Raw genomic sequence first — 27,359 nt, 5'->3', positions numbered from 1 at the left:
TGGGCAAACTAAAAAAAAATGCCTTTAATCTATAGAAAAACTTATTAATTAGTTTTTTGGTTCTCTTTGGTTCATATAATTTTTTTTTTGTGTCCTTTTTTAGCTTACAAATTTTTTTTTGTGCCCCTTTAACTTACAAAGTTTTTTTTTGTACCTCTTTTAACTTACAAATTTTTTTTTTGTGCCCCTTTTCTTATACGTATATGCTCCTTTAATTTATGTACTCCGGGCGGTCGCACTGCCTGCCCACCTAGTTAAGCCGGCACTGTATGTATGTGACAATGTGTAAGAGGAGAAAAGAGAGGGCTAAAAAGTGAAGATTGATCACCCAGCATCCTCATATATATTTCCAACGTAATTCATCACCCAGGGATTTATTAACGTAAGCCTGGATTGACACCTCTTCATGACAACCCTGCTTCTTGATACCCTCTTTGATATTCAGATAAAACGAAGCAGGATCAATACCATCTGGGATTGGGTAATCAATCCTCTACATCCCAAAAACACACGTCCAGCCACTCTCTTCTCTCTGTCTCGCGTCTTTCAAACGATCTTATTGGGCTGGGCCTGGTGTCCGTTTTATCTGGGTCTTGTGTTATCAGCTAAATGCGAACAATAATCGCAATTATCATGTTCAAACTTCATCAATCAGTGGAAGACGTGTGTGTTCTTGATAATCTATCTCTACTATTATTTGAAAAGCATAATCTGTAAAAAATTACATGTTCATGTCACTGGAATCATTAATCATTTGCGTTGGAGTAAAATCGACTTTTTCACACCTCTAATCGGATAAAATTTAATTTTAATTCTTATAAGAAATAAAAAAAAAAGTTATTTCTTTTCTTTACACTTATGTACAAATTTCACTTATGTACATGTTTATTTATATATTTTATTTTTTTTTAATATATTTTTAAGTAACATATGTTAAAATGTACAATGACAAGTGTTATGATCTTATTAATGACTAACGTTTAAACCCAAATTTTATATACAAGTAAGTTTTGGTTGCATGTAATGATTTATCTTGGGACTTTGACATTCTTAAGACGTTATGTTTAGCAAAAATGGTTATAGATTAAACTTTTAAAATATGCCAATTTGATAATTTTAAAAAAATGATGTTATTGGGATAACAATTACGACGTACAAGATTTAACTCTTCGCAGCACTCTAAAACATGATACACATTAACAACTCTACCACACACTTTTATATGATTTAACAATTATATTTTTGAGTTATAGGATACATATATCATTATCACGTTAACATTAAATCTCAGTATATTTGCTTTCATTAGTTAGCAAAAATCCTTGTTTAAAAAATCAAACTACATTTGAAAGACAAATCTGAGTAGAGTATAAAGTGTGTTTTTTTTTTTTACTTCAAAAAAAAACCTAAGTAAAGAAAAAAAAACACATTATAAATAGAAAATAAATAAATTGATACAAAATCCAGTATCTTTTAAAACAAAATTTCTGAATCCATAAAAGAATCGAATATTTTTACTTACTCATAATAATTAATGGTTTCATTATAAATACCACACGGAACGTAACAGCTTCTTTCAAAAATCTACTTTAGTCACGCTTTCAGTTAATTCGTTGCTGCTGAAAGACTTTACACGGCGACGATGGTTTTAATCTCTGAAACTTCCGACGAAGGCTCTAACGGTGGCGATCCAAGCAAGAAACTCGAAGAACTCCACAAGAACCCGAAAGAAGAAGACGATGAAGAGAATCAAAACGAGAAGCCTCAAGAAGATGAAGAAGTAGAAGATCTTGCTCCGAATCCTCGACAAATCCCAGAAGTATTCATCGGAAGTACCGTCGCACTCGTCGGGAGATGTCATAACCCTGTTCTTTATGCGTTGATCGGGTTCCCTCTTGTTAGTCTCCCGTGCTGGTACATTCTCAATCGTAACATTCCAAGAAACAACTCATTACGATTGATCCGAATCACTTCACTTCCTCCTATGAATCCTGGATGTGCTGTGGTCACAATCGGATACAATATGTATGTGATCGGTGGTTGGATCGGGTTGAATCAACCTGTATCGACTGTGTTCGTCATCGATTGTAGATACCACACGTGTGGCTATCTCCCAAATATGCACAGGGCTCGCTACCGCGCAGCCGCTGGAGTAGTTGAAGGAAAGATTTATGTCATCGGAGGTTGCAAGAAGCGTCATGATGATTGGATCGAAGTGTTCGATGTAGAGAAAAGAAGTTGGAGTACTGTGCCTGATCCATCCGACTACAAATCTAGTTTGCCAGAAGGAGGGTTTGTGACATCTGTGGTGATGCAAAATAGGATTTACATCATGGATGCTATGCGTGATTTGGTTTACGAACCAAGACAAGGTACATGGCAGTCATCGGAACTTGAAACTAAGTTGAAGCATTTTTGGCGCAAACCGTGTTGTGTGATTGAGGATCTGTTGTATAGCTTCGATCCACGGTGTGTTCTTAGACACCCAATACTGGTATATGATCCAACTAAAATGGTTTGGACTCCTCTGAAGGGTGTAGATCGTTTGCCTTACCTCAAATACTTTGAGTGTAAAATGGAGAATTTGGGTGGGAAGCTGATGGTTTTGGGCACTTCTTACATCCCGTATAATGATACTTGGTGCATAGAGATCACATTAGAAAGACGTGAAGGAGATGAGATGTGGGGGAAGGTCGATTCAGTGGTGCCTGTGCTTAGTTCCGTGAACGCGCCTTATATTGATCTTTGTCGCTCTGTTAGGTTTTGATGCTCTGTGGGATGGTTTCTTGCAGTATACGGTATCTTAATCTTTTGATGTGCATGGACTATATATGACATTTTCTTTAGCCTCAAGTCTTAATTAGGCTTTCATTGACTTGCAGGAGAAGGAACTTTTATTACATCTACTGTTTTTAGCTAGCAGCTTGTTGATATGAGAGAAAATATGAAGCAAAAGTGGTTCAGAAGCTGTTATGTCTGACACTTTAGAAAGTAACTCGTCTTCCTTCTTAACCTTTGTGCAAAATTGTGATTACTGTTATCAGAGTAGGCCTTGTGTAGAGTTGGCCACTCTTTGTACTAAAGTTCTTACGAGACTTGTTGAAATGCATCTTTGGTTTAGCTAGTCTCTGGTTCTTTCTGTTTTGTGAGATATAATCTGCTTGTACTATATGAGGATTATGAATACTAGGTTTGGATTGGAGATGAAGCAAAACAAAGTGATTTATTTTGCTTACAATCAAATTGGGAAAATACAGAGTCCTGGTGAAGCTATATATATACAAAGAGGAGATAATATTATTTGTATGTAACCAAAATCTTATGAAACATTGTTCTCTTTTTAACATTAAAAAAAAAATTCACACTGTGGTTTCAAGTAGAGAGGTGAAGATGGAGCAAAACAAACCGGTTTAGTGGTTTACTTTACCGGTGGTTATTGGTAGTGATTACAAAAAAATTGTGCACTTTAACGGTAGAGAAGAGGTCCAAGTCAAAACTGAGATTAAAAATTAATTAATAATGAGTTTGTAAAAAATTAATGATAGTACATATACTATATAGTAATCTTCAAAAGTAAATTCTTAGGAAAATAACTGGTAGCGTTAAATTCAATAATAATTCGTTGTTTGTAAATTGTAATGACTTTATCTTAGGACTTTGTCATTTTAATGACTTTAAATTTGGCAAAATTGGTTATAGATTAAGCTTTAAAGCGTATGTCATTTGAAATACAAACTGAATTTATTTTACCAATTTTTTTTTTTTTGGAGAAACTATTATATATATAATATTTTCGTTAATATTATTGATTTTTTTTTTCCTTTTTGAAACGAGATTAAAGAAAAAATAATAATAAAAATACACAATAATCAAATGAGAGAATATTATTTTACGTACTCATTAATGGCTTCATTCAAAATACCATAACGAACGTAACAGCTTCTTTCACAAATCGACTTTAGTCTTTTTTTTTTGGTCAACTTTAGTCTTCTCTCCCTTTTAGTTAAATTCGTTGCTGCTGAAGACTTCACACGGTGGCGATGGCTTTAATCTTTGAAACTTCCGAAGACGGCTCTAACGACGGTGATCCAAGCAAGAATCCGCAAGAAGTAGAGAATCAAAACAAGAATCCTAAAGAAGAATTCTAAAGAAGAAGATCAAGAAGTAGAGAATCTTGCTCCGGTTACTCAATACATCCCAGAAGATATCGCCGAAAGCATACTCTTACTCGTCGATAGATGTAATTACCCGAAGCTGTCTCTCTTCTCCGAAGCCTATCGTCGCGTCATCTCTTCGTCGGAACTCTACCAAAGGCGCTTACAATTCGGCCTCACCGAACCTGTTCTTTACGCTTCCATACGAATCCCTCTTGTTAGTTACAACCCGAGCTGGTACATTCTCAATCATAATGTTCCAAGAAATATCTCTTTACAATTGACCGAGGTCAGATCACTTCCTCCTCTAAAGCCTGGATCTGCTGTGGTCACAGTCGGATACGAGATGTATGTGATCGGTGGATGCGATGAACCATATCAGCCCACATCGGACGTGTTAGTCATCGACTGCAGATTTCATAAGTGTCGCTCGCTCCTGGGAATGCAGAGGGCTCGCAGCTCCGCAGCCGCCAGAGTAATTGACAGAAAGATTTACGTGATCGGAGGTTGCGAGCAGAGAGATGATAATTGGATCGAGGTGTTCGATGTAGATACTCGGATTTGGAGTTGTTAGAAACAAGAATAGAAACTGAATATTGAGTACGTCTATCTCATTATCTCTGAAGGCGTTAAATAGCCAAAACAACAACTGAACTGCCTCCTACATTCTTAGAGGACTTTAACAACATGAAACAAATAACACGACTCAACAACTCCTACAATTACGAGCCTTATTCCCACTACTAAGACTCAGTCTAATGACTAAGTCCAATCGACACTAACATCGACACTAACAAATTCCTTCCCTAAACTGATACCTGCAAGGGTAACAGTTTACTTAGGCATTTCGACAAGCCCCAGCAACTCCTTTAGCTTCTTGAACGTGTCCAACTTCAATGGTTTGGTCATGATATCAGCAACTTGATCTTGTGTTCCACAGTGTATCAGCTTCACTCTGCCTTCTTTGGTTAAATCTCTCAGGTAATAGAACCGTACCTCAATGTGCTTGCTACGCCCGTGATGAACTGGATTTTTTGATAACTGAATTGTTGAACTGTTGTCACACTTGATTGTGATGCAATCTTCATGCTCCACTCCAATCTTGTTAAGCACTCTTGACATCCAAATTCCTTGTGTCGCACATGATACTGCAGCGATGTATTCCGCTTCGGTTGTTGATAATGCTACAATGAGTTGTTTCTTTGAGCTCCAAGACACAGCTCCTCCAGCCATTTTAAACACGAAGTCTGACGTACTATTTCGATCATCTAAATCTCCAGCATAGTCACTATCCGTATAAGCTTCAAACTCCATGTCTCCTCCACGCTTATACATGATGCCAACCTCGATTGTACTCTTCACATACCTGAGCACTCTTTTCACCACTTGGAGATGTGCCTCTGTTGGATTCTCCATGTAACGGCTGACAAGACTCACCGCAAACTGCAGGTCTGTACGTGTAACCGTAAGATACATCAAACTCCCTATCATCTGTTTGTAGAGTGTAGGATCTACAGCTGCTCCGCCTCCTTTCTTTGAGAGTTTTACCCCTGGAACAATCGGATTATTCACTCCATTGCTTAACTCCATCTCAAATCTTTCAAGCACCTCTCTAGCAAACTTCCTTTGGCACATATAGATTCCTTCCTCTTTCTGCAGTATCTCCACCCCAAGAAAATACCTCATCTTTCCAAGATCAGTCATATCAAAATTCTCCTTCATCGACTCCTTGAACTTGAACATCATCCTTTCACAATTTCCAGTATAGATTAGATCATCAACATAGAGACTCACAATAAGAATCTGACCTTGTTCCTCTGTTTTGACAAACAAAGTGTGCTCAAAGTCGCACTTCTCAAATCCTTCCCTGATGAAATAACTTTTAATCTTGCGAAACCAAGCTCTCGCTGCCTGCTTCAAACCGTACAAGGCTTTTCTTAGTCTGTAGGCTTTCTCTTCACTTCCTTTCTTTATGAAACCTTGTGGCTGATCGACATAGACAACTTCATGTAGCTCTCCATGTAGGAAAGCACTCTTCACGTCGAGTTGATAGATGGTCCAATTCTGGGAAGCTGCTCTTGAGATGATCATGCGAATAGTGTCCCACCTTGCTACTGGCGCATAGACCTCATTGTAGTCAACCCCAAATCTTTGAGCATATCCTTTAGCAACCAATCTGGCTTTGAATTTGTCTACCTCACCACCTTCATTATACTTTATCTTAAACACCCACTTAACTCCAATGGTTTTTGTGCCTTTAGGTACCTCATAGAGCTTCCAGGTCTGATTTCTCTCGATGGACTCAATCTCTGCTTCCATAGCTTCCCTCCATTCAGCATGTCCCACGGCTTCCTCATAGTTTAGAGGATCTCCAAGAGCAGTGACCACTTGCAGTGCGAGATCATCAACCAAGCATCCATCAACGACGTAAGCTGCTATTTCTTCATCTGTTAAGACTGCTTCTACACACTCATAGTCACGCAAGTAGCTGGGAGGAGCTCTTGCTCATATTGGTCTTCCTTGTGCAACAGAAACTGTATTATTTTCACCATCGACACCAACTTCTTCATCAACGCCCGTAACCGCCTCTGCTTCAGGCTCTGTCTCATGGTCTCCAGTTTCTGTTGCAAAATACTCTTCCTCGCCTGCCATATTTTCTCCATCGTTCTCCCACGTAAGTGTCATGGATTGATTTCCCATGCCGGCTTCATTCCTTCCCCAATCCCAGCTCTCATCTTCTTCAAACGCCTCTACTCACTATGATTTTCTTAGAGATGGGATTGTACATCCGATATGCCTTTGATTCTTTACTGACACCCAGAAACACGCACTTGCAGCTTTTATCATCAAGCTTTATCCTTTTTGCCTCCGGTATGTGAACATGTCCAATGCTCCGGAAGACTTTGAAGTGTTTCATGTTGGGCTTGAAACCACTCCAAACCTCCTCTGGTGTCTGATCCTGCAACGCTGCTGTGGGACTTCGATTGAGAACATAAGTTATCCACTTTACTCCTTCTGCCCAGAACTCTTTAGGCATTCTTCGTTTTGATAGAGTGCTGCGAACTAAATTCATGATGGTTTGGTTTCTTCTTTCAGCAACCCGTTCTGTTGAGGCGTATAGGCCGTTGTCAACTGTCTTTTGATGCCTTGAGTTTTGCAGAAATCCTCAAACTCCTTTGTGCAAAACTCTCCTCTCCTATCAGTTCTTAGACAACACACAAACAGATCTGTTTCCTTTTCTACACTCGCTTTGAAGACCTTAAACATCTGAAATGCTTCTGATTTTTCTGCAATCAGGTAGCTCCACATTTTTCTGCTACAATCATCAATAAAAGTGAGAAAATACCTCTTGTGGCCAATGGATGTTGGTGTGATCGGACCGCATATATCAGCATGTATCAACTGCAGCTTCTTCACAGCTCTCCAAGTGCTTTTCTTTGGGAATGCTCTCTTTTCTGTTTCCCAACAAGGCAATTTTCACAAACCTTCTTGCATACACCAATTTGAGGGAGCCCGTTCACCATCTCCTTGGAGCTCAATGTTTGTAAGCTTCTGTAATTCAAGTGAGCAAACCTGCAGTGCCAGAGATGTGTGTCGTTTGATGTTTCCACCTTGAAGCATGCATCAGATTTGATCATTTTTGCAATGATAACAAACATACGATTGGCACACATTGGGGTTTCAATGATGAGGCTTTTCGATGGATGAAATATCTTGCATACACCATCTTGGATTAGAACAGCTAAATTTCTTTCTTGTAGTTGTCCTATGCTCAGAAGATTGTTGCTCAACTCCGGGATATAGTATACATCTTGAATAACTTGAGTCAAACCACACAATTTTATCTTTATGCTTCCCTTTCCTTGTACTGTCATCCGTGCTCCATTTCCGAGTTTCACCGAATGTCGAAAGCTCTCATCCATCTCGATAAACCACTTCTTTATCCCAGTCATGTGGTTACTGCAACCACTGTCTAGAAACCACACATCTTCTAGCTTTGACTCCTTCAGTTTTACATGCGCCATGAGGAGAAGCTCTTCTTCTTCATTGAACTCAACATAGTTCGCTTGCTTCTCTGATTTAGGACATTCAAACTAGAAATGTCCTAACTTATGACATTTGTAGCACTCCACCAAGGCCTTATTAAACGCTCCTCCTCTTCCACGTCCTCTGCCACGTCCTCGGAATGAGCTTCCTCGTCCTCTTGCTCCATTCGAGTAGTTGGCTTCATAAGTTACCTTTAGTACTTGCTCGTCTTTTACACCTCCTTTCGAATGCCTTATGATTTTTTGTTCATGGCTTTAGACTCCTCAATTGAACATACTATGTATGTAAACTTCTCAGACAGTGTTCTTAAGATCTTCTCCACGATCTTGGATTCTTGCATCTCTTCTCCTAGATTTCCCATATCAGTTGCAACAAGTAGTACTCTTGAGAAGTACTCAGAGATGCTCTCTGTCTCTTTCATCTCCAGAACCTTAAAATCCCTTCTTAAGCGTTGAAGTTGTGCTCGCCTCATACGCTCATCTCCTTGATACTTGATTTTCAGAGAATCCCACAGTTGCTTGGCCGTGTCCTTCTAGATTATCTGCTTCAGAATGGATTTGTAGATTGCTTGAAACAGGTAATTCTTCACCTTTAAATCAGTAAGCTTCTTCTCTGCTAACTCTTGTCTTTGTGCTCCATTGAGAATCTCTCCACGAGCTGGCTCAACATAGCCTTTCTCTATCAGATCCCACCACTCCTTGGATTTCAGAAGATTCTCCATCAACATGCTCCAATGTTCAAAATCACCATCAACCTTAGGGTATCGCTAGCATGCTTTGTCCCTCTCCTGACATTGTGTTTCACTCACCCCTTTTGGCTCTCTCTCTCACGAAATTCTCACTACTCAGTTTCAAAGAACCTTGCTCTGATACCAGATGTTAGAAACAAGAATAGAAACTGAATATTGAGACTGAAAACTACTTCTATCTCATTATCTCTGAAGGCGTTAAATAGCCAAAACAACAACTGAACTGCCTCCTACATTCTCGGAGGATTTTAACAACATGAAACAAATAACATGACTCAACAACTCTTACAATTACGAGCCTTATTCCCACTACTAAGACTCAGTCTAATGACTAAGTCCAATCGACACTAACATCGACACTAACAGGAGTAGTGTCGCTGGTCCATATGATCACAACTCTAGTATGGAAGGAGGAGCGTTTCTGACGTATGTGGCTATGAAGAGAAGGTTTACATGTTGGATCCTTAGTGTTGTTTGGCTTACGAATCAAGACAAGTTACATGGCAGTCATGGGGACTCGACAGCCAACTTATGAGATTTTGGAACTATACGTCGTGTGTGGTTGGGGATTTGTTGTATAGTATTGATCCTCAGTATACTACCGGATATCCAATAATGGTGGCATATAATCCGAATGGGTTGTTTTGGAGACCTGTGACCGGTTTATCTGATTTGCCTTGGCTCAAATATGATGAATGTATAATGGCGAATGTTGGTGGGAAGTTGGTGATTTTGGGCAATACTTACAGCAAGCTGTATGGTGTTAAAGTTGTTCGGTGCGTAGAGATCGCGTTGGAAAGACGTCGAGGAGGTGAGATTCGGGGGAAGGTCGAATCAATATCGCTTGTGCTTAGATCCATGAACTCGCCTTCCATTGATCTTTCTCGCTCTGTTACGTTTTGATGGTTCGTGGGCTGGTTTCTTGCAGTTGAAGGTATGCTATAATCTTTGATGATGATACTAGTATATGACAATTTCTGTAGCCTCAAGTCTTATTTAGGGTTTTCATTAACTTGTAGGTGAAGGATCTTTTAGGATTTAAATCTCTCTAGCCTTTTTTTGCTCCAATTCCATTCTAAAAACCCCCACTTATTCTCACTACCCCTTTCTTTAATGAAAGGACGAAATTACCCCTCTAATAATTTTTAAATTAAAATTGAACATCCTAGTTGTACTAGATATCCTCAGTTGCTTTGTACTCCGCATAGTGGGATTCGAACCCTGGACGCGCGTGTGCGCATGGAGCTCACAACCACTGAGCTATTGTGTTTTTCGTTGAGCACTTACTGGTTTAATTATATTTAACCTAAAACAGCCGAAAATAACCTTCATTAAAAGTAATATTGTCTTACTATTGAGGGGTTTTGAGAAATTGTTTTGATGAAGAAGGGGATATGAGATTTTAGTCTGATATTTTATTACATCTACTGTTTGTAAGCAGCTTGTTGAAATGAGAGCAAATATGAAGCGAAAGTGTTGCAAAAGCTGTTTATCTGACATCTTAAAGAGTAACTCGTGTTCTTCTTATCTTTGTGCAGAGTGTGAATACTCTTACAAAATTAGTCTTGAGTAGATCTCTTAAGCTGTGTTGTAGATGCCTAGGCCATTTCTTGTTTTATAATCACTCTTGAGAAATGTCCATTAGCTGATTGATTACTAATTAACATTTCGTTTTGTAATACAAATTAAAAAACGTCACTCTTATCACTTCTCCACCATTTTAAGCTAAAAATAATTCTGGACTGAGTAAATTGTTTTGCCAAAATTTTTTTGCTGATAAGAGTAACATTTAGAAAACGTTTCTTACATGATACAAATAAGTTAGGTGATAATAGGAGTGAATCTCTTGTCTCTGGATCTATACTTAAAATCATATTATTAACAAACAGTGTCCGGAAAATAATCTGAAACATTTTGTTGTACTCCACTGTAGATTGTGTTAGTCTTATAAAAAAGAACAGCTTTAACTAACTTTGCGTTGAGTTAGTGGTTTAGAAGTTGGATCCATGTGCTCACTAGTTCGATTTTTTGGTGGGAAGAATGTTTTATGCCATGTGATAAAGATATTAGTAAAGGTTAATTAGTCATGGACCATGAGGAGATTAAGGCCCGACGCCCTCCTAGTTAAGACAAACAAAAAAAAATTCTGAAATTTTTAATTGTCTAAATATATTGTAAAAGTTTTGAAGGGTCCAACATAATTTGCTCTCTCATAGAGGCATTTAGGACTATATGTTTTATGTTTCATGAAAAATGGATCCCTCCGGTAGTCGGGATCGTGCAAAATCGAAAGTCATAATTTAAGGTGTGGATTAAGTTTGGTGTTCTCAGAACTGTGAATTCTTGGTGGACACTACGCCAATGCCTGCAAATATCGTAGGTTTTCAACATATTGCAAAGAAGGTAAATATCGTGGATTTATCGATTTACATTTTACCTTAAATTTATGAAGCTTTTAAGTTTTAAACTACAAGTCTGCAACCTTGACATCGTAAATTCTAACAAACATTTTTAAGGTTCGTCGAATACATCATGATAATCGTGACATAGAAAGTAAATTCACAAGGACTCATGCATAAAGGATTTGAGAAAAAATGTGATAGAAAATATAGACAAAACATATTTAAAAGCCAAGATATATACAACAAAAAGAAAAACTTAAAAACGAAAATGGAAAGCTACTATAATAAGAAACAAATCAGATGAAGATAAATAAATCCTCAAAAGAAAGAGAGCATTGTATTGTATATGACTCAAGAGGTATTTTAGTAAACAAATCGAAAATAGATTTGAGATTAACCTAAAAATATTATTTTTCATTTCTGATATTTCGTTTTGTTTTTGCCAACCTTTTCCTTTTTTTCTTGTGCCTTGGTGGGGGTAACGTTTCTCTTCTTTCTACACTATACATTTCTTACTTTTTTCGTTTGTTTGTTTGCATTTCCTATATAAACCCTATATATTATTTTTATTTTTATCTTGTGGAATAAAACTATAGTCCCGTGATTGAGTTAGATCTCTTCGTCCTCTGCTTTACCAATGAATCCAATCATATCTTCTTTGTTTACTCTCTCTTTGCTTTCTTCATTCCTCTCACTATCAACATCATCAACGCATGCGCAACAATGTCATTTTCCAGCAATCTTTAACTTTGGTGACTCTAACTCCGACACCGGTGGTCTCTCCGCCGCTTTTGGCCAAGCTGGTCCTCCTCATGGCTCTTCCTTCTTCGGCTCACCCGCCGGAAGATACTGTGACGGTCGCCTCGTCATTGATTTCATAGGTATGAACCAAACTCTTTTTCTATCTATTGACTATAGCGTTTTGCGTTTTATACTGATATGGCTTCGTTTCTTGAAACATAGCGGAGAGTCTTGGATTGCCATATCTAAGCGCGTTTCTAGACTCGGTTGGTTCAAACTTCAGCCACGGAGCTAACTTCGCGACCGCGGGGTCTCCCATTAGAGCTCTTAACTCCACTCTACGTCAAAGTGGATTCAGCCCTTTCTCACTCGATGTTCAGTTTGTTCAGTTCTACAATTTTCACAACAGATCTCAAACTGTTCGTAGTCGTGGAGGGGTTTACAATACCATGTTGCCTGACGCAGACAGCTTCTCACAGGCTTTGTACACGTTTGACATGGGACAGAACGATCTTACTGCAGGTTACTTCGCTAATAAAACCGTGGAACAAGTTGAAACCGAAGTTCCCGAGATCATTAGTCAGTTCAAGAATGCTATCAAGGTTTGGTCTCTCTGCTTTTGTTCTCTGCTTTTGCTTAAAGGGTAAGATAAAAATGTGTTGTTGACTTTTTTGTTTTGTTTTTGGTGATAGAATATTTATGGACAAGGAGGGAGATACTTCTGGATTCACAACACAGGACCTATTGGTTGTTTAGCGTATGTGATTGAACGGTTTCCGATTAAAGCATCAGGCTTTGATTCACATGGATGTGTCTCTTCCTTGAACCACTTAGCTCAACAGTTCAATCACGCTTTGAAACAAGCAGTGATCGAACTAAGAGCTTCGTTAGCTGAAGCCGCCATCAGTTATGTAGATGTCTACTCTGTCAAGCATGAGTTGTTTCTTCACGCTCAGGGTCATGGTTTCAAGAGATCGTTGATTTCATGTTGTGGACATGGAGGGAAGTATAACTACAACAAGGGCATTGGGTGTGGGATGAAGAAGACTGTGAAAGGTAAAGAGATCTACATTGGGAAGCCGTGTGATGAGCCTGGTAAGGCTGTTGTGTGGGATGGTGTGCACTTCACACAGGCTGCTAACAAATTTATCTTCGATAAGATAGCGCCCGGGTTGAGCATGGCTTGCCATAGGCAGTGACAACAAGAAGAAACACGCTTTTCTTTTTCTTATGAGTTTGTTTCTTTTAATCTCTTAGAAAGCAAACAAATCTTAGAAAATGATTTGTTAAGATAAGACATGAAACTCTCTTTGTGTCAGTGATATGAAGTTATTAAGAAAGCAATAAGATTTTTCTTGGTGAGATAGGTTCATCATTTTATCAACAAGAGTCTACATAACCATTAAAAGTCGCCAAATGATATGATACTATAGAGACAACTCAACAAGCATATATGCATGTAAAGAGTAAGTTGGTAAGAGTCTTCAGCATTTGTAGTGATCGAGATCTATGATCACCACTGTGATATCATCCATGTTACCTTTTTTCACAGCCAGGTTAGTGAGTTCTTTGCAAGCAGCCTTGGCTCAAGAAGACTCGAAGTCCATCTTTATTCGCCTCACGGGTGTGGTCCTCCGTAACTTTGAAAGTGGACTCCCGTTTTCACAGTGGGGTGAGGGTGATTCATTCTCTGAGTTGTTGTAGCTACTTGGGGACTTTGCACATATTGGAGACAGAACTGGTGGTGAATCGACCAGCGAAACACTACGGAGTTTCGAAGATGGGCTCACATTGACAAAGCCCTGCCCCAAGTTCTCCGCCTCACTTTCTGTAGGCGTCTTCCTCTGAGCTAGAACACGCAGCACGGTGTCAACCGCATCTTGGTTACTGACCACATCCCAAAGTCCATCAGAAGCTAAGACAAGAAACTCCATATCTTGTTCCAATTTGAGTATTCTTGTTTCAGGCTCAGCAACCACCCACTTCTTCAAGTTTGCATCTCCAATGCTTCTGGAAACAGCGAGTATTCCATTAACTCTCCAGGCCCCTCGATGAAGATCAACATAACCTCCCTACATATCAAAACATCAGGAGAAGTATCAAAAAACAACTCTCATAAGTCTCAAGACTCTCAACACACAATCTCAGCAAAAAGTTACCAACTTCTTCATTGCCTTACCTGACTCTCAATTCTTTCCTTTTCATCATCCCTTCCAGCTTTGTGATCAGCAGTGAGAGCCTCAGCAACACCTGCCCTACACAAAACAGCTCTACAATCTCCCAGATTCGATACAATCATCTCCTGATCTTGTATCAAAGCAGTAACACAGCAAGCACCACTCACAACACCCTGCAATTGTTGTTGCTTACCAGTAAGTGTACAAGTAGATTGATTGAAGAAGGCAAATAAATTCGAAGATCCTTCTTTTTTGTTACCTGTTCTAAGAAATCACGATCAGTCTTCAAGTAAGCAGCTTTAAAGGCTTCAACTTTCTCATCCTTCTCCTTACAATTCTTCATTATCTCAAGAACATGTTTGTGCAAATTCTCAGCCACAAATTCAGCAGCTTTCCCACCTCCATGACCATCATAAACTCCAAAGAAACCCTTCAAAATCAATCCATTAAACACACTAAAAGATTTCAAACCTAATCATATTCAATCAAGAGAAGGAAGGAAGAAGAAGGAAAGATACCTTTTTGGAGTTAGCGACCAAACAAGGAACAACTCTGTGGCTATCTTCCATAAACTTCTTCTTTCGCTTCCTGGAGTTAAGACCAAAACCGTTACCACCTAGGGATACGGCGTCGTTCTGGTGAGCAAAGTCTCTGAATATGGAGTACTAAGTTCGAGCCGGTTTAATGTCAGGGATATCTAACTGGGTAGGTCTCTTTCTCCTCATAGTCAAAGGCAAGACCTTTGGGATCATCAACAAAGGGGAAGAAGAACTCAAGGGTGATGATGTATTAGCAGCCGTGCTATCTATCTAGGATACACAAAGAGAAAGAGAAGATGATGTGTTTGGTATATGTAAGTAACATTTGTATTAACGGTGGAGAGGAGGTCCAAGTCGCAAAACGTTACAGGAACAACACACAAAAATTGACCGAGTATCTTCTAGTTAATTTGAAATTTCACCAGAAATCATTACAAGAACACTGCCCATTTCTGAAATGGTGAAACCGATACCTGTCTCTCACTATTATTTCTCTATCATAGAGCTGAGATATTAGTTTAGCAACTGAATGACAATCTCCACACACCCTTAGATTCTTAATAACTCGGATCACCTTTGGAGCCTCTGTTGATATCAGTCCATAACAGATAGCCAGCTTCTCGCTGTGGAGATTCAGAGATTGTTCCTTCATTTCTTCTTCCTCGATGATCTGCAGAACCTGTGACATCTCTGGCTCGTAACCATTCGATTTCAGTTTCTCCATAACCTCGTGTAACTTCCCGTATACCTTCTCAGACATCGGGTGAGCGTTATCTCCAGAGAGAAACTCATGAATCATGCCATCGATTTCAATTGAGCTGCATCCTGGTTCTTTCTTCAGTCCAGTGACTCTCATATGCTTCCTCAGCTCAGAAACGTTTTCCCACTTCCCAGATTTAGCATATATGTTTGATAGGAGCACATGCGCGCCATCGTTCCTAGGTTCCAGTTCAAGCAAACGGGTACAAGCCATTTCAGCAAGACTGAGATTGGCATGGATCTTACAAGCTCCTAGAAGCGCTCCCCAGACAGAAGTGCTTGGAGGAATTGGCATCGCCTCTATAAACTTCACAGCTTTCTCCAGATAACCGGAGCGGCCGAGAACATCAACTATGCAAGCGTAATGCTTGTCCTCAGGGACAATACCATAACTCGTTTCCAATTTGTAGAATAACGACTCAGCCTCATCCACCAAACCGGTATGGCTACAAGCACAGAAGACATTGGTGAAGGTCACACCATTTGGCTTTACATTCGCCTCTTGCATTTTATAAAACATATCAAGAGCTTCATTTCCACATCCGTGCATCGCCAGACCACCAATCATTGCACTCCACACAAACACATCTCTCTTCTCTACAGAACTAAACACTTCACGGGCCTTATCAAGATCTCCGCATTTCGAATACATATGAATCAGTGCGCTTGTAATGTAAAAATTCATCCTAATGCCGTGCTTTTTGATGTAGCTATGGATCCATCTACCTAATTCAAGTGCCCCTACCTGGGCACAAGCTGATAAAGTACTTACCAGGGTGATCTGGTTCAGCTTTATGTTCTTCTGAAGTTGCAACTCATGGAACACTAACAATGCCTCATTAGGTTTACCATTCTGCTCATAAGCAGATATAAGAGCGTTCCAAGCAACAATGTCTTTCTTAGGCATAGAGTTAAGAACCTCTTTAGCTGCTTCGTAGTCTTCTGAAATAGCATACCCATCAAGCATTGTTGTCCACGTGACGTTATCTTTCTCCTCCATTGCATCAAACAATCTTTTTGCATCCTCTATACTTCCACACTTTGTATACATATCAAGCATTGCATTAGCCAATGTCAAGTTCACATTAACTCTGTTTTCTTCAATAAAAGAACAAACTTGCCTCCCAAACTCTAGATTCCGTAACTTTGTACAAGCAGACAAGACACCAACCATAGTCACATGACTTGCCTTAACGTCCTCTGACTCCATCTTCTTAAAAAGCTCCAAAGCCTTATCAGGAGAACCCTTTTGCACAAACCCATTAATCATCGAATTCCACGAAACAACGTCTTTCTCTTTGATCGTAGTAAACACTTTACAAGCCGAATCTAAATCCCCGCAAGAGAAGTAACAATGTATCAAAGAATTAGCAACGAAAACATCATAGCCAACAGCTGACTTAATCGCCATCCCGTGAAGAGATTGACCCAAAGACAAAGACGAAACTTCAGCAGCGGCCTTGACAAGGAAAGGGAACGTGTACTTATTCGGGTAACACTGGCTCTCCGAAACCATATCCAAGAAAGCCCGGATGCTACGAACAGGGTCTGGTCCAGAAGCGTAAGCACGGATAAGAGTGTTCCAAGTGAAAGAATTTGGTTGAGGAATTTCGTCGAACACCTTGCGTGCGTACTCGAGACTTGCGAAAGAAGAGAGCGCAGCGATTGCGAAGAGCTTGCTAGCCGAGTAAGGATCAGCAATAGTACCGGTACGGATCATGTGACCGTGGGTTTGCTTCAGTTGTCGAAGGTTTGTACATCGGTCGATCAGAGATATAGTGTGGCGGGAGCGTTCGTTATTGGTGGTGGTTTGTTGTTGATTCGGATTTGGATGACGTGGCAGAGAGAGAGGTTGTGCTGTGGAGAAGGTAGCCATTTTTTTTTTTTTGTGTCCGCTTACCTTTTTTTTTTGTTCTTCTACAAATTATATAGTAGCAAAAATTCTAATGAGTGACCATAATTCTTATTTGTTCTTCTAAAAATTTGTAGTGTTGATTTTGATTTTCTCTGTAACCAAATTTTTATATATATCCATTTTAAAAAAACTCATTTTTTATAGGGAAAATCACATTTTAAACTTTCAAAGTGTAACTGAGTAGCACTTTAAACCTCGAGAGAATTTCACTAACAATATAAACTTTTAAAATGATTTTACTAACACTTTGAACCTTCAAAATGATTTTACTAACATTTTAAACCTTCAGACTAACTTTCATGTTTGTACTGCCATAAAAAATAATGGAATAATAATATTCGTCAACGCGAAATAGTTAAACTATGTTGGTTTAATTTAAATTTTAATTAGTTTTAGTTTTTATAGATAAATAAAAAGAGAAAAGAATAAATTTGTATTCATCTTCATTGTAGACAAAACTTTTACAACGTCACTCTTCAAATTATTAATCTTTTTAATAAATGCATTTCTTCTGGATTCTGATTAAATCGATTGACTTCTCATTGGAAACCAATGAATCTTCTAAATATGTTGTCGTCTTCAATTTTACATTTATCAAATGTTTTAACCTTAATTCATTTTTTTTGCTTTGATATATTTTTTTGTTTTTTTAATTTTTTATCAACCGTAATAAATAAGTAAATTAAATTAAATTAAATAAATTAAACAAATATTTAAATCAAACTAGCATAGTTTAACTATTTTACGTTGACAGATATTACTGTTCCGTCATATTTAATAGCGGTGCAAACAAAAATGTTAGTTTTAAAGTTTAAAGCGTTAGTAAAATCATTTTAAATGTTTATAGTGTTAGTGAAATAATCTCAAGGTTTAAAGTGCTACTCAGTGACACTTTGAAGGTTTAAAATGTGATTTTTCCTTCTTTTATATATATCCATTTATACTATTATGTTTCAGTTCTTGATTTACCAGCTTTTGTTGTGTTGGTGCTGGTGGTCGCATGATTCCTTGAAATAAATACACAATAATGTTAGTGAAAAAAACGAAATATTTAATCATAAAACATTGTTTTTTTTTTTTTGTCAACAACATTGTTTTTTTTTTTTTGGTAAGAATCATAAAACATTGTTTGCAGCAGTCAACTTGAAAGATTCCAAATGCTTACCTAACAAAAACACTAAATATATTTCGATTATAAAAACTTCGGTGTTTGGAATCTTTAATTTTTGTGTGTGTGCAATTAATTTATAAACGTATTTTCAACCACATCTATCGTAATCTCTCAATGACAAGATCTTAGTTTGATACACTTCTAAGAGCAGAATAATTATTTTAAAAAAATCATTAAAAAGACGAGATAATACAACATGGAAGCAAATATGAAATGGGAAAAAGTTGTAAGAAGAAGACACAGTCTTCGATCATTAAAATAAAATGATAATTACGATTTAAAAACAAAAACAAAAAAAAAACATGATCGCCACACGCCGAACAAATGAAAACGACGCCGTTTTCATAAACCATCGCCGATGATCAAATCACCGATGAATCTTTTAATGGCAGCAAAAGAAGATCCACCGTCCACGACAGCCTCTTTCGCCGCCTCAGCAATCTGCTTCGCTTTAGTCTTCAGCACACGATCTTCACCGTCCATCAAAGCTCGTATGGTTCCTGCTATCTCATCAGCTTTCACTATATGTCCCTCTTCAGACACGTAATCCATCCGCAACTCCATGGCCACACCAAGCTCCTTCACCAACGTGAACGCATTTAGCTGCTGTTCCGCGTACATCGGCCACGTGGCGATGGGAACGCCGAAACCCAAACTTTCCAATGTTGAGTTCCAACCGCAGTGAGACACGAACCCTCCGATTGCTTTATGGGCAAGAATCTCAACTTGAGGAGCCCAACCACAAACTAGGCCTTGATCCATAACCCGGTCCATGAACCCGTCGGGTAAAGCATCGTACGGGCTCGCGTACTCCTTCGGGTCGGTTCGTATCGACCAGAGGAATTTGCAGTCAACGAGCTCCATGGCTTGAGCGATCTCTTTGATCTGAGTCTCAGGAATATTCCTCAAGCTCCCGAAGCAGAGGAACACCACCGATGACTCGGTCTGATCATCGAGCCATCCTATGATCCGGTCTCGTTCCGACGAGTCCAAGTTCGGACGATCGTTGGAGCAGAGTATTGGCCCGATCGGGTAAACGGGTGGGTAATTATCCGGACAACCGCCGAAATATTCAAAAGCGTTAGGCTCAAGAAACGTGAATGAATTTGTCAAAATACCCTTAGCGTCAGGGAACCTCTCAGCCAGCTCGACCCAAGGCTCGTACGTCTCTTTCATGAACAGACCTGATGGCAGAACCTTGGTAGGAACAGAGTTGTTGAAACCAGGAACCCGGTTTAGCTCCTCGTTAAAGCTCCGGTTAAACTCTGATTTGATATCGAGGTGTCTCTCTGGGAGATACTTCATCATACCCAAGAAACCTGCGCTACACGTCAAGAAAATGTAAGAAGGGAGATTAAACTCGTTTCCCACATCGATCATAGGGACGCAGAAGAAGTCGAGAACCAATCCAGCCACACGAACTGAATCCGACTCATCACGTGAAGACAAGAGAGTGGAGAGACCATCCCTCACGATGGGGACCATTTTCTTGACGTATTCAAGGATGTAAGCTTCAGGAGCTTCATGAAAGAGCTCTATCGGTGGAGGGGTTTCGACGTCGGGCAAGGTGACGAAACGGATACGAGGCTCATTTTTGACTAGGGATTGGAGGAAGGCAATCGTGTCAGCTTTAGGTATAAAGGGTAGTCCCCAGTAGAGGATGGTGATGGTGTGGATCCGAGGATTGTCTTGACTGATGAGACGTTTCGCTAGTTCGATTGTGGCGAGGATGTGCCCGGAGAACGGGTGAGGGATGATGACGAGCTCTACTTCTTGGTTTCCCATTGTACGTTTGGAGATTTGATAAGAAACTCAAAAGTCAATATGAGAAGACAAATTTAAAAAGTGAACTGAGATTGTGCAAAGTAGTTGTCTAGAAAGGTTTGTTTTGTATGTGTGCCAGGTGTGTTGATTTGGCTATTTTATTCATATAACAGTAAGAGACAGGCAAATAGTTAAATTTTAATCGAACATGTATTATTGTCAGTTATTATTATTATAGTACGTGCAGACAAGATAAGAGGAAAAATATAATACAAGATGCACGTTATATTATTGTACATCAATATCAATGCATATGTAATTAAGGTTAACAAATCACGACGACATGTGTCATGTTCTCTATTGGTTATTTGGTTGTAGGCAGATAGTAGTTAAATTACAACAAGATCTAATGACTTTTTTCAGTCAATCGTTTTGAACTTAGTTAGATGAATTTAGATCTAGGGTATTAATTAATTTTAACACATTGGGGAAAGTGTGAAACACGAGAAGAGTAGAAAAACTACAGTGATATACAGTATAAGAGCATCATTTCTAATTAGTGTCGTGGATTTGAGTCCAAGCATATAATCCACCGTTTTTCAAACCTTTCCTTCCCATTTACTGTATAACCGAACAATTAAAGTTGAGAAATATAATCAATATATCATTTGTATCAGCATAACACATACGTTGAGTTTTGTCTTTCTGTCTTTTTGTTATAGGGTTTCATACGTGATTCTTATACAAGAGTAGTTTAATGAACTAATTGTGGCGGGAGCGCGCGTTTGTTATTGGTGGCCGTTGGTTGATTCATTTTGTTCAAAACAATAGTACTATTTTTTGTTATTTTTGACATATATTAACAGAATTATTAGGTTTAATATATATATATATATATATATATATATATATATGAACCCATATATATATAATACTTACATAAATATTCAAAGTAGAACTCTCAAAATTTTCATTTTCAAAATATGACAAAAATGTCAAGGATGTTAAATCTCCTCTTCATTTTCATATCTTCTATCATGATTCACTACTTTCCGGTAGCAAGCTCAACACAATGGTGTGTAGCAAGTCTGGCGTCGACAAATGTGCAACTACAAGCAAATATCAATTTTGGATGCAGTCAAGGAGTTGATTGCCGACAAATACGGTCATAAATCATGCGTCATTTGTGATGAACGCTTAACCAAAGCCATGGCCGCACTACAGAAGCATGCAGTTTCATTTTCGGCAATACCGGCATGTTCACCGCTATAAACCCTAGTTATGGTCGTTGTGTCTTTAGTTCTTAGAAATATGTTATTTGTTTTGATAAGTGATCCCCGTAGTATACTAATATGTGGTGAAATGAATAATTCCATAGTTCTAATGCTTTTTCCTACCAATCATATAATTATGAAAAACCCCAAGATATGTTTAAAACAATGAGCTCTGACTTTTTTTTTCATCTCTAGCAATGGTGGATGAATAGAGAGATCAATCGTTATTTCTCAAATCTCAACCTTATTAGCTTTACTTTGTGATTAATCTAGGACTTAAGAATCCGACCACTCTTCTTTTATTTTGTTATAATGCCACATGGAAACAAATCAAGCGTAGATAACTGAAATGAAAGTTGAAGTATCCCACATCGAAAGATTGTGAAAGAGTTTATATTCTCATTGGGTTATAAATTGGAACTGACGTCAGGAAGTTGCATTACCCGTTTCTGTCAGATGATGATGCGTCAATGATCGTTAAGAGACGGCGTATCATGTCAACAATATGACGAACATTTTAAAAGGCGAGTGAGCCTGGCCTTACTTTGGTTTGGGCTTGCCCGTCAATTTTTGGACACCTCGATTCAATTCATCGAGGTTCTACCCAAACCAAAAGAAGATTAATCTGAAGAATTAATAAATGTAAAGGAAAAAAATAATTTAAATTTTAAAATACCGTAGATATATATATATATATATATATTTATAACTCTTTGAATTTAATTTATTAGAGTATTCATATATGTTTATGCCTTTACGGAAGATTTATTTAATTTCTTTAGAGTATTCATATACCATAGATGATTTCAGTGTGGAGTTTTACAAGGAGTCTTGAGACGATTATAGGAGATGATTTAATGGTAGCTATCCAATCTTTTTTTTTTTAACTGGATTTCTACGAAAGGGAGTAAATTCTAATATCATAGCTCTACTATACACCTATTATGTTGCAACACTCTTTATAAAGTAATTTCTAAGATTCTAGCGAACCGGCTCAAGATCATCTTGTCAAAGTTTATCTCGCCAAACCAATCCATCTTCGCTAAAAACAGATGTTAATGGAAAATCTCCTCCTTGCTACAAAAAATAATCAAAGACTACCACGAAGACACAATTTCTCTTTTTTTTTTTCACTGAAAATCAACATTTCCAAAGCCTTTGATTTTGTACAGTGGAGTTTCTTACTCAACACATTGCGAGCAATGAATTTTCTTAAGCAGTATGTCCTTTGGATATAAACTTGCATCACAAACGCATCATTTTCAGTTCAAGTAAATGGAGAGTTGGCTGGTTATTTTGGTAGTAAGTGAGGCCTTCGCTGCTGGCTCAGTGGAGTTGTAATGTTCATATATCCTAACTTCCAAATCTTTATTCTACATATACTAATATTTCCTCTTACTTTTAATATGCACAATTTTTTGTTAAAGTGAAAGTGCAGGATCGTGGTTGAAAGACATGTTAGAAAAGGTTCGAAGGAGTGAGATATAGCTTTTTTGTAAATTACTTTTTTTTCATGACAATGAATTTTTTTCTACTTTTTAATTGAATATAAAGTTGTTCTTAATCTTTTGTTTCAAAGAAATTAACAAGAGTATATTGTGACAAATGAAACCATGATAAACTTTTTTCTTCAAATTTCAAAAGAGTGAATGTAGGGTATATTTTTCATATGATCATTTGTGATGGTATTTTTTTTTCTTTTTTCAATAATTATTTTACTAATAAAATATTTATGAACCTATGAACGAATATTTTGTCTCTATCACTAGTCGTTAATTGCACTGAAGAATATAAAAGAAAAAAAAAGTCAGATGTATAGAGGAAGAGTAACATAAATCAATACAAGAAAAAACCCACTCAAAACCAACATCAACCAAACAAATGGTAAGTAAGTGATAAAACTTATGGAAAGGTAATACTGACCTACATAGTAGGCTGCTATTTTTTTTCATTGTCTTTAAATTCCAGCTCGAAATTTCTTTACAATCAATGATTTTTGTAAGAAAATACTAAATCTGTACATATAAAAGATGAAAATACTAATACAAAATTGTATAAAAGACTACATCAATAGAGATAACACACTACATCAACCACGTCCTGCAAGCGGAGTTCGGTGCTTCTCACAATCACCAACATGCTAATGTTAAGAGCACCATTGTTAAGTCCGGTCTAAGGTTTTTGAACATAAAGGTGGAATGTGAGGAGGTAAGTGACACTAGATTTAACAAATGAATAATGAATAAATGATAAAAAAAACTAAAAATGTGAGACAAATAGTATTCTTACCAAAGCACAACTGGTTTTATCGGATGCTATAAATACCCCAAATACTTGTAGTGAGTACCACCCTGATAAAACCAAATGGGTCTCACACCTTTCCTATTTTGTGTTTCACTTTTCCAAAATCAATCTCTAAGACTTCTTCCACCCTAAATGCTTTGGTTGTTTCGATTATATATTTATTGCCATTTGAACTATAAGAGTCACAAACAACAATGAAGTTGGCACTAGGAAGATTGAAAACATAACTTCATCTTGTAAGAAAAATTCATGTATAAAAATGTCCATGTCCTTTTGCCTAAAACCATAGTGGTGAAAAATGACCAATTGGTAGGTTTAATTGCAACTGTAACGGTTAGTGATTTATAGTCCCGTTGAAAAAATTATATTATCCATCTATTATATAAGAATTATATTATCCTTCCTTTTTTAATTTTATTCAATCAGAGAACAAATTTTAAAAGGAAATTTTGATGAATATCATATATTTATTTCCAACGATGAATCTCATTTGAATTTATTAAAATATATCCATCTATGTAAAAGGAGATTTATAATTATACAAATACTCACTTTATATATAACTACTAGATTTTAACCCGCGGTACACCGCGAGACAATATTTTTACAAAAAAAAATATTAAATATTAAAAAATTATATTTGTTTGTTAATTTTGTTTCTTTTGTTTAGTGTTTAAGATTGTATAATTGTATTTTAATTGTTAATTATAAAATTTGATCAGTTGTATACCGCAGATATGCGACAATTATTTCGTTTTATTTATACTAATGTTACATTTGTACCATATCGAATTTATTATGGTTATAAAAATAGAAGTTTTTACTGCTTTTTAGATTTAACCTGTGAATGAATTATTCTTACATTATTATATTTTAAAATTTTTAGTTTTTTTAAATTTAATCTGTAAGTTTAAAGTTATTTAGATTTAATCCGTGAAAAATTATATCCATAAAAGTTATTATGCTATATACTGCGTATTAATCCCCTATATATTAATAGAGAAGCATTTTGTTGAAAATGTTGATGTGTCGTCGCCAGAGCGATTTGTTGGAGATTTATTTATAGTTAAGCATCTTAAGATAAACATATTTACAAAAATAAGTTTTTTGATTTATTAAATCACTACAAGAAAATGAGTCTAATGCAACAGAAAATTTTCTGGCAAATGCTTTGATTTTGTGGCAATATGAACATTTACCAGAGATTGCCAAAAATAAATAGTGTGGCTATAGGGTCGTTACAAAAAATAAACCGTGGCAATATCTGGCAATTTTACCACGAAATGTCACAATGTTATTTTGTGGCAAATTTGTCACGAGTTAACCAAGAACCAGATCTGGCAATTTTGCCACGAAGTGCCACAATATTTTTGTGGTAATTTGTCATGAAATGTCAGACAATAGGTTCTGGTTAATTTACCACCAGTTTACCAGGCACACGTTCTGGCAAATTTTGCAACGAATTGTCACATTACTTTTCTGGTAAATTGTCATGAAAGTGTTAGAAATTGATTTCTGGTAAAATTGCCACAAATGACACACAAACAGCTTTTGTGGTAATTAGTCACAAAGCAGCCATGAATTTAGTGTGGTAATTTTGCCAAAGACTGCCACAAAACATTAGGTGAAAATTTTACCACAAATTACTAATTGATTATTTTTGGTAAAATTATTTAATGAATTAATTGTTCGTTTTAATTTTAATTATTAGTAAACAAATTAATAACATAAATAATATGCCCATTAAAATATATAAGAAAATCTTTATTTTATTATTATTTACATAAATGTGTCGTTAGAATATATAAGGTAATGTTTCTTTATATTAGTTTTTAAAATGAAAGACTTCATCAACTAAAAAAGAAAAAATATATAGTTAATTATTTAATTATTATTTTCATAACATATTTAATTATTAAAGTAAATTACATTTCATAAACTATTAAAAAGCTTCTTCATCTATTTAGCTTTTTGAGATGCAAAATTTATTCTCCGATTTAGAAAAATTTGATGACTATTCAAGTACTCCCTCTATTTCACAATGAGTGTCATTTTAACACATTTCACACAAATTAAGAAAATATTAAATTATATATATGCCCTTATTTAATAAATGTTTAATAGGTTAATCTAGTCATAGATTAAGGGTAAAACTAAAAAATCTAATGTAAAAGATGCATTGAAAATATTAAATAGTGCATTGGAAATGTAAAATGACACTCTTTCTAAAACAAAAATAAAATTCTAAAATGACACTCTATGAAACAAAGGGAGTATCTATTAAAAATTAATTATCATAATAATCTTAAAAATAAATAACATTTCGTAAATAATTTAAATCTATTCACCAATTTAAAGTTTTGAAAAACACAAATCTTTCTCCTATTAAAATTTTTTAATAACTATTCAAATATATTTAAAATTTTATCCAAAAATAACTACCACAATATTCATAATAATAATATATTGACTTTTTAATAATTTAATAATAAATGATGATTCAACGATCTTAACATAGTATTGAATTTTTTGAAATCCCAGACAAATTTTTACCACTATTACACTTTTTAATAATTATTTACCATTTTTATACATTTTTCTCATGGTATTTTTAAAATTAAGATTAGTTTTAACTGATTAGTTTTAAAACATTGTCTTATCTATTTAATGGCACATCGATGTAGATAATAATGTGAAATATCAAATGAAAACTATATGAATTTGACTTTTGAAAACACAAAAAAAAAACTCAAAAAGACAGATTACCATAACTAAAATTTCCACCATGTTTTAAATTATTTTCCACATTTCACGAGTGAATCATATTTTTATACAAAATAATTAAATGTAAATTTGAATAAAACAAAAAAATTATGAGTAAAATTATTATTCTGATACCTTATATTCCAAATAATAATTTTATTTGAATCAATTTATCCCGCATATAATGCGGGTTGTTACCTAGTTTATATTATAAATACTCCAATTTATTAGATTTAACCCGTGAAATAATTATTTTTGCATTTTTATCAGCATATTAATAACCATTAAAGTTTTAATTGTTCATATGAAACAATATAGTTATTACTGAATATTATAGTTTTTAAAAGAAGAAAATATTGTATAGATATTTTTGGCATATGTTATTAAGTGTAATAAAATTTCTTAATATATAAATTGTTTTGGAAAATTATAAACCAAATTTGTAGAGACATTTTATGAATCTAATTGATTATGTTTGTATGTGCAATTTTTTAAGGATTAATTTTGTAAATAAGTATAACTTAAAGGACACCAAATGTACTTCAATTTATAGAAACACCAGGGGATAATTATTTAGTTTTATTTATTATAAATTTATAAT

At 36.3% G+C, this 27,359-nt stretch overlaps 4 protein-coding genes and 3 pseudogenes across 6 annotated transcripts; 4 read left to right on the top strand and 3 right to left on the bottom strand.

Moving 5' to 3' along the window:
* Nucleotides 1-1,614: 1,614 nt before the first annotated feature.
* LOC104789208 (putative F-box/kelch-repeat protein At2g29780 pseudogene) lies at nucleotides 1,615-3,115 on the top strand (annotated as a pseudogene). Its single transcript, XR_015598012.1, has one exon. The product of XR_015598012.1 is annotated as a putative F-box/kelch-repeat protein At2g29780 pseudogene (transcript).
* A 925-nt stretch (nucleotides 3,116-4,040) lies between these two features.
* On the top strand, nucleotides 4,041-4,728 carry LOC147943680 (F-box/LRR-repeat/kelch-repeat protein At2g29770-like). The gene is made up of 2 exons (XM_087512319.1): nucleotides 4,041-4,083; nucleotides 4,202-4,728. Exons 1-2 carry the CDS (start codon nucleotides 4,041-4,043, stop codon nucleotides 4,726-4,728), a joined length of 570 nt encoding a protein of 189 aa, XP_087368445.1.
* A 6,944-nt stretch (nucleotides 4,729-11,672) lies between these two features.
* Nucleotides 11,673-13,476, top strand: LOC104786708 (alpha-L-fucosidase 3). Its single transcript, XM_010512162.2, has 3 exons — nucleotides 11,673-12,232; nucleotides 12,315-12,694; nucleotides 12,785-13,476. Exons 1-3 carry the CDS (start codon nucleotides 11,989-11,991, stop codon nucleotides 13,289-13,291), a joined length of 1,131 nt encoding a protein of 376 aa, XP_010510464.2. The 5' UTR covers nucleotides 11,673-11,988; the 3' UTR covers nucleotides 13,292-13,476.
* LOC104786709 (putative protein phosphatase 2C 14) lies at nucleotides 13,442-14,942 on the bottom strand. Its single transcript, XM_087450028.1, has 4 exons — nucleotides 14,788-14,942; nucleotides 14,529-14,699; nucleotides 14,272-14,442; nucleotides 13,442-14,164 (listed from the first exon to the last, which is right to left on the bottom strand). Exons 1-4 carry the CDS (start codon nucleotides 14,836-14,838, stop codon nucleotides 13,679-13,681), a joined length of 879 nt encoding a protein of 292 aa, XP_087306154.1. The 5' UTR covers nucleotides 14,839-14,942; the 3' UTR covers nucleotides 13,442-13,678.
* Nucleotides 14,943-15,112: 170 nt separating this feature from the next.
* LOC104786707 (pentatricopeptide repeat-containing protein At2g29760, chloroplastic) lies at nucleotides 15,113-17,443 on the bottom strand. Its single transcript, XM_010512161.3, has one exon. It carries the CDS (start codon nucleotides 17,441-17,443, stop codon nucleotides 15,227-15,229), a length of 2,217 nt encoding a protein of 738 aa, XP_010510463.1. The 3' UTR covers nucleotides 15,113-15,226.
* A 1,356-nt stretch (nucleotides 17,444-18,799) lies between these two features.
* On the bottom strand, nucleotides 18,800-20,548 carry LOC104786706 (flavonol 3-O-glucosyltransferase UGT71C1 pseudogene; annotated as a pseudogene). The gene has a single exon (XR_015556805.1). The product of XR_015556805.1 is annotated as a flavonol 3-O-glucosyltransferase UGT71C1 pseudogene (transcript).
* Nucleotides 20,549-21,400: 852 nt separating this feature from the next.
* On the top strand, nucleotides 21,401-21,724 carry LOC147943679 (major pollen allergen Ole e 10-like; annotated as a pseudogene).
* Nucleotides 21,725-27,359: the final 5,635 nt, after the last annotated feature.

The sequence above is a fragment of the Camelina sativa genome, chromosome 5 (genome assembly GCF_030686135.1).
Source record: "Camelina sativa cultivar CO46 ecotype springtype chromosome 5, ASM3068613v1".
Taxonomy (NCBI): Eukaryota; Viridiplantae; Streptophyta; class Magnoliopsida; order Brassicales; family Brassicaceae; genus Camelina; species Camelina sativa.
This window is presented reverse-complemented; position numbering and strand designations above follow the sequence as displayed.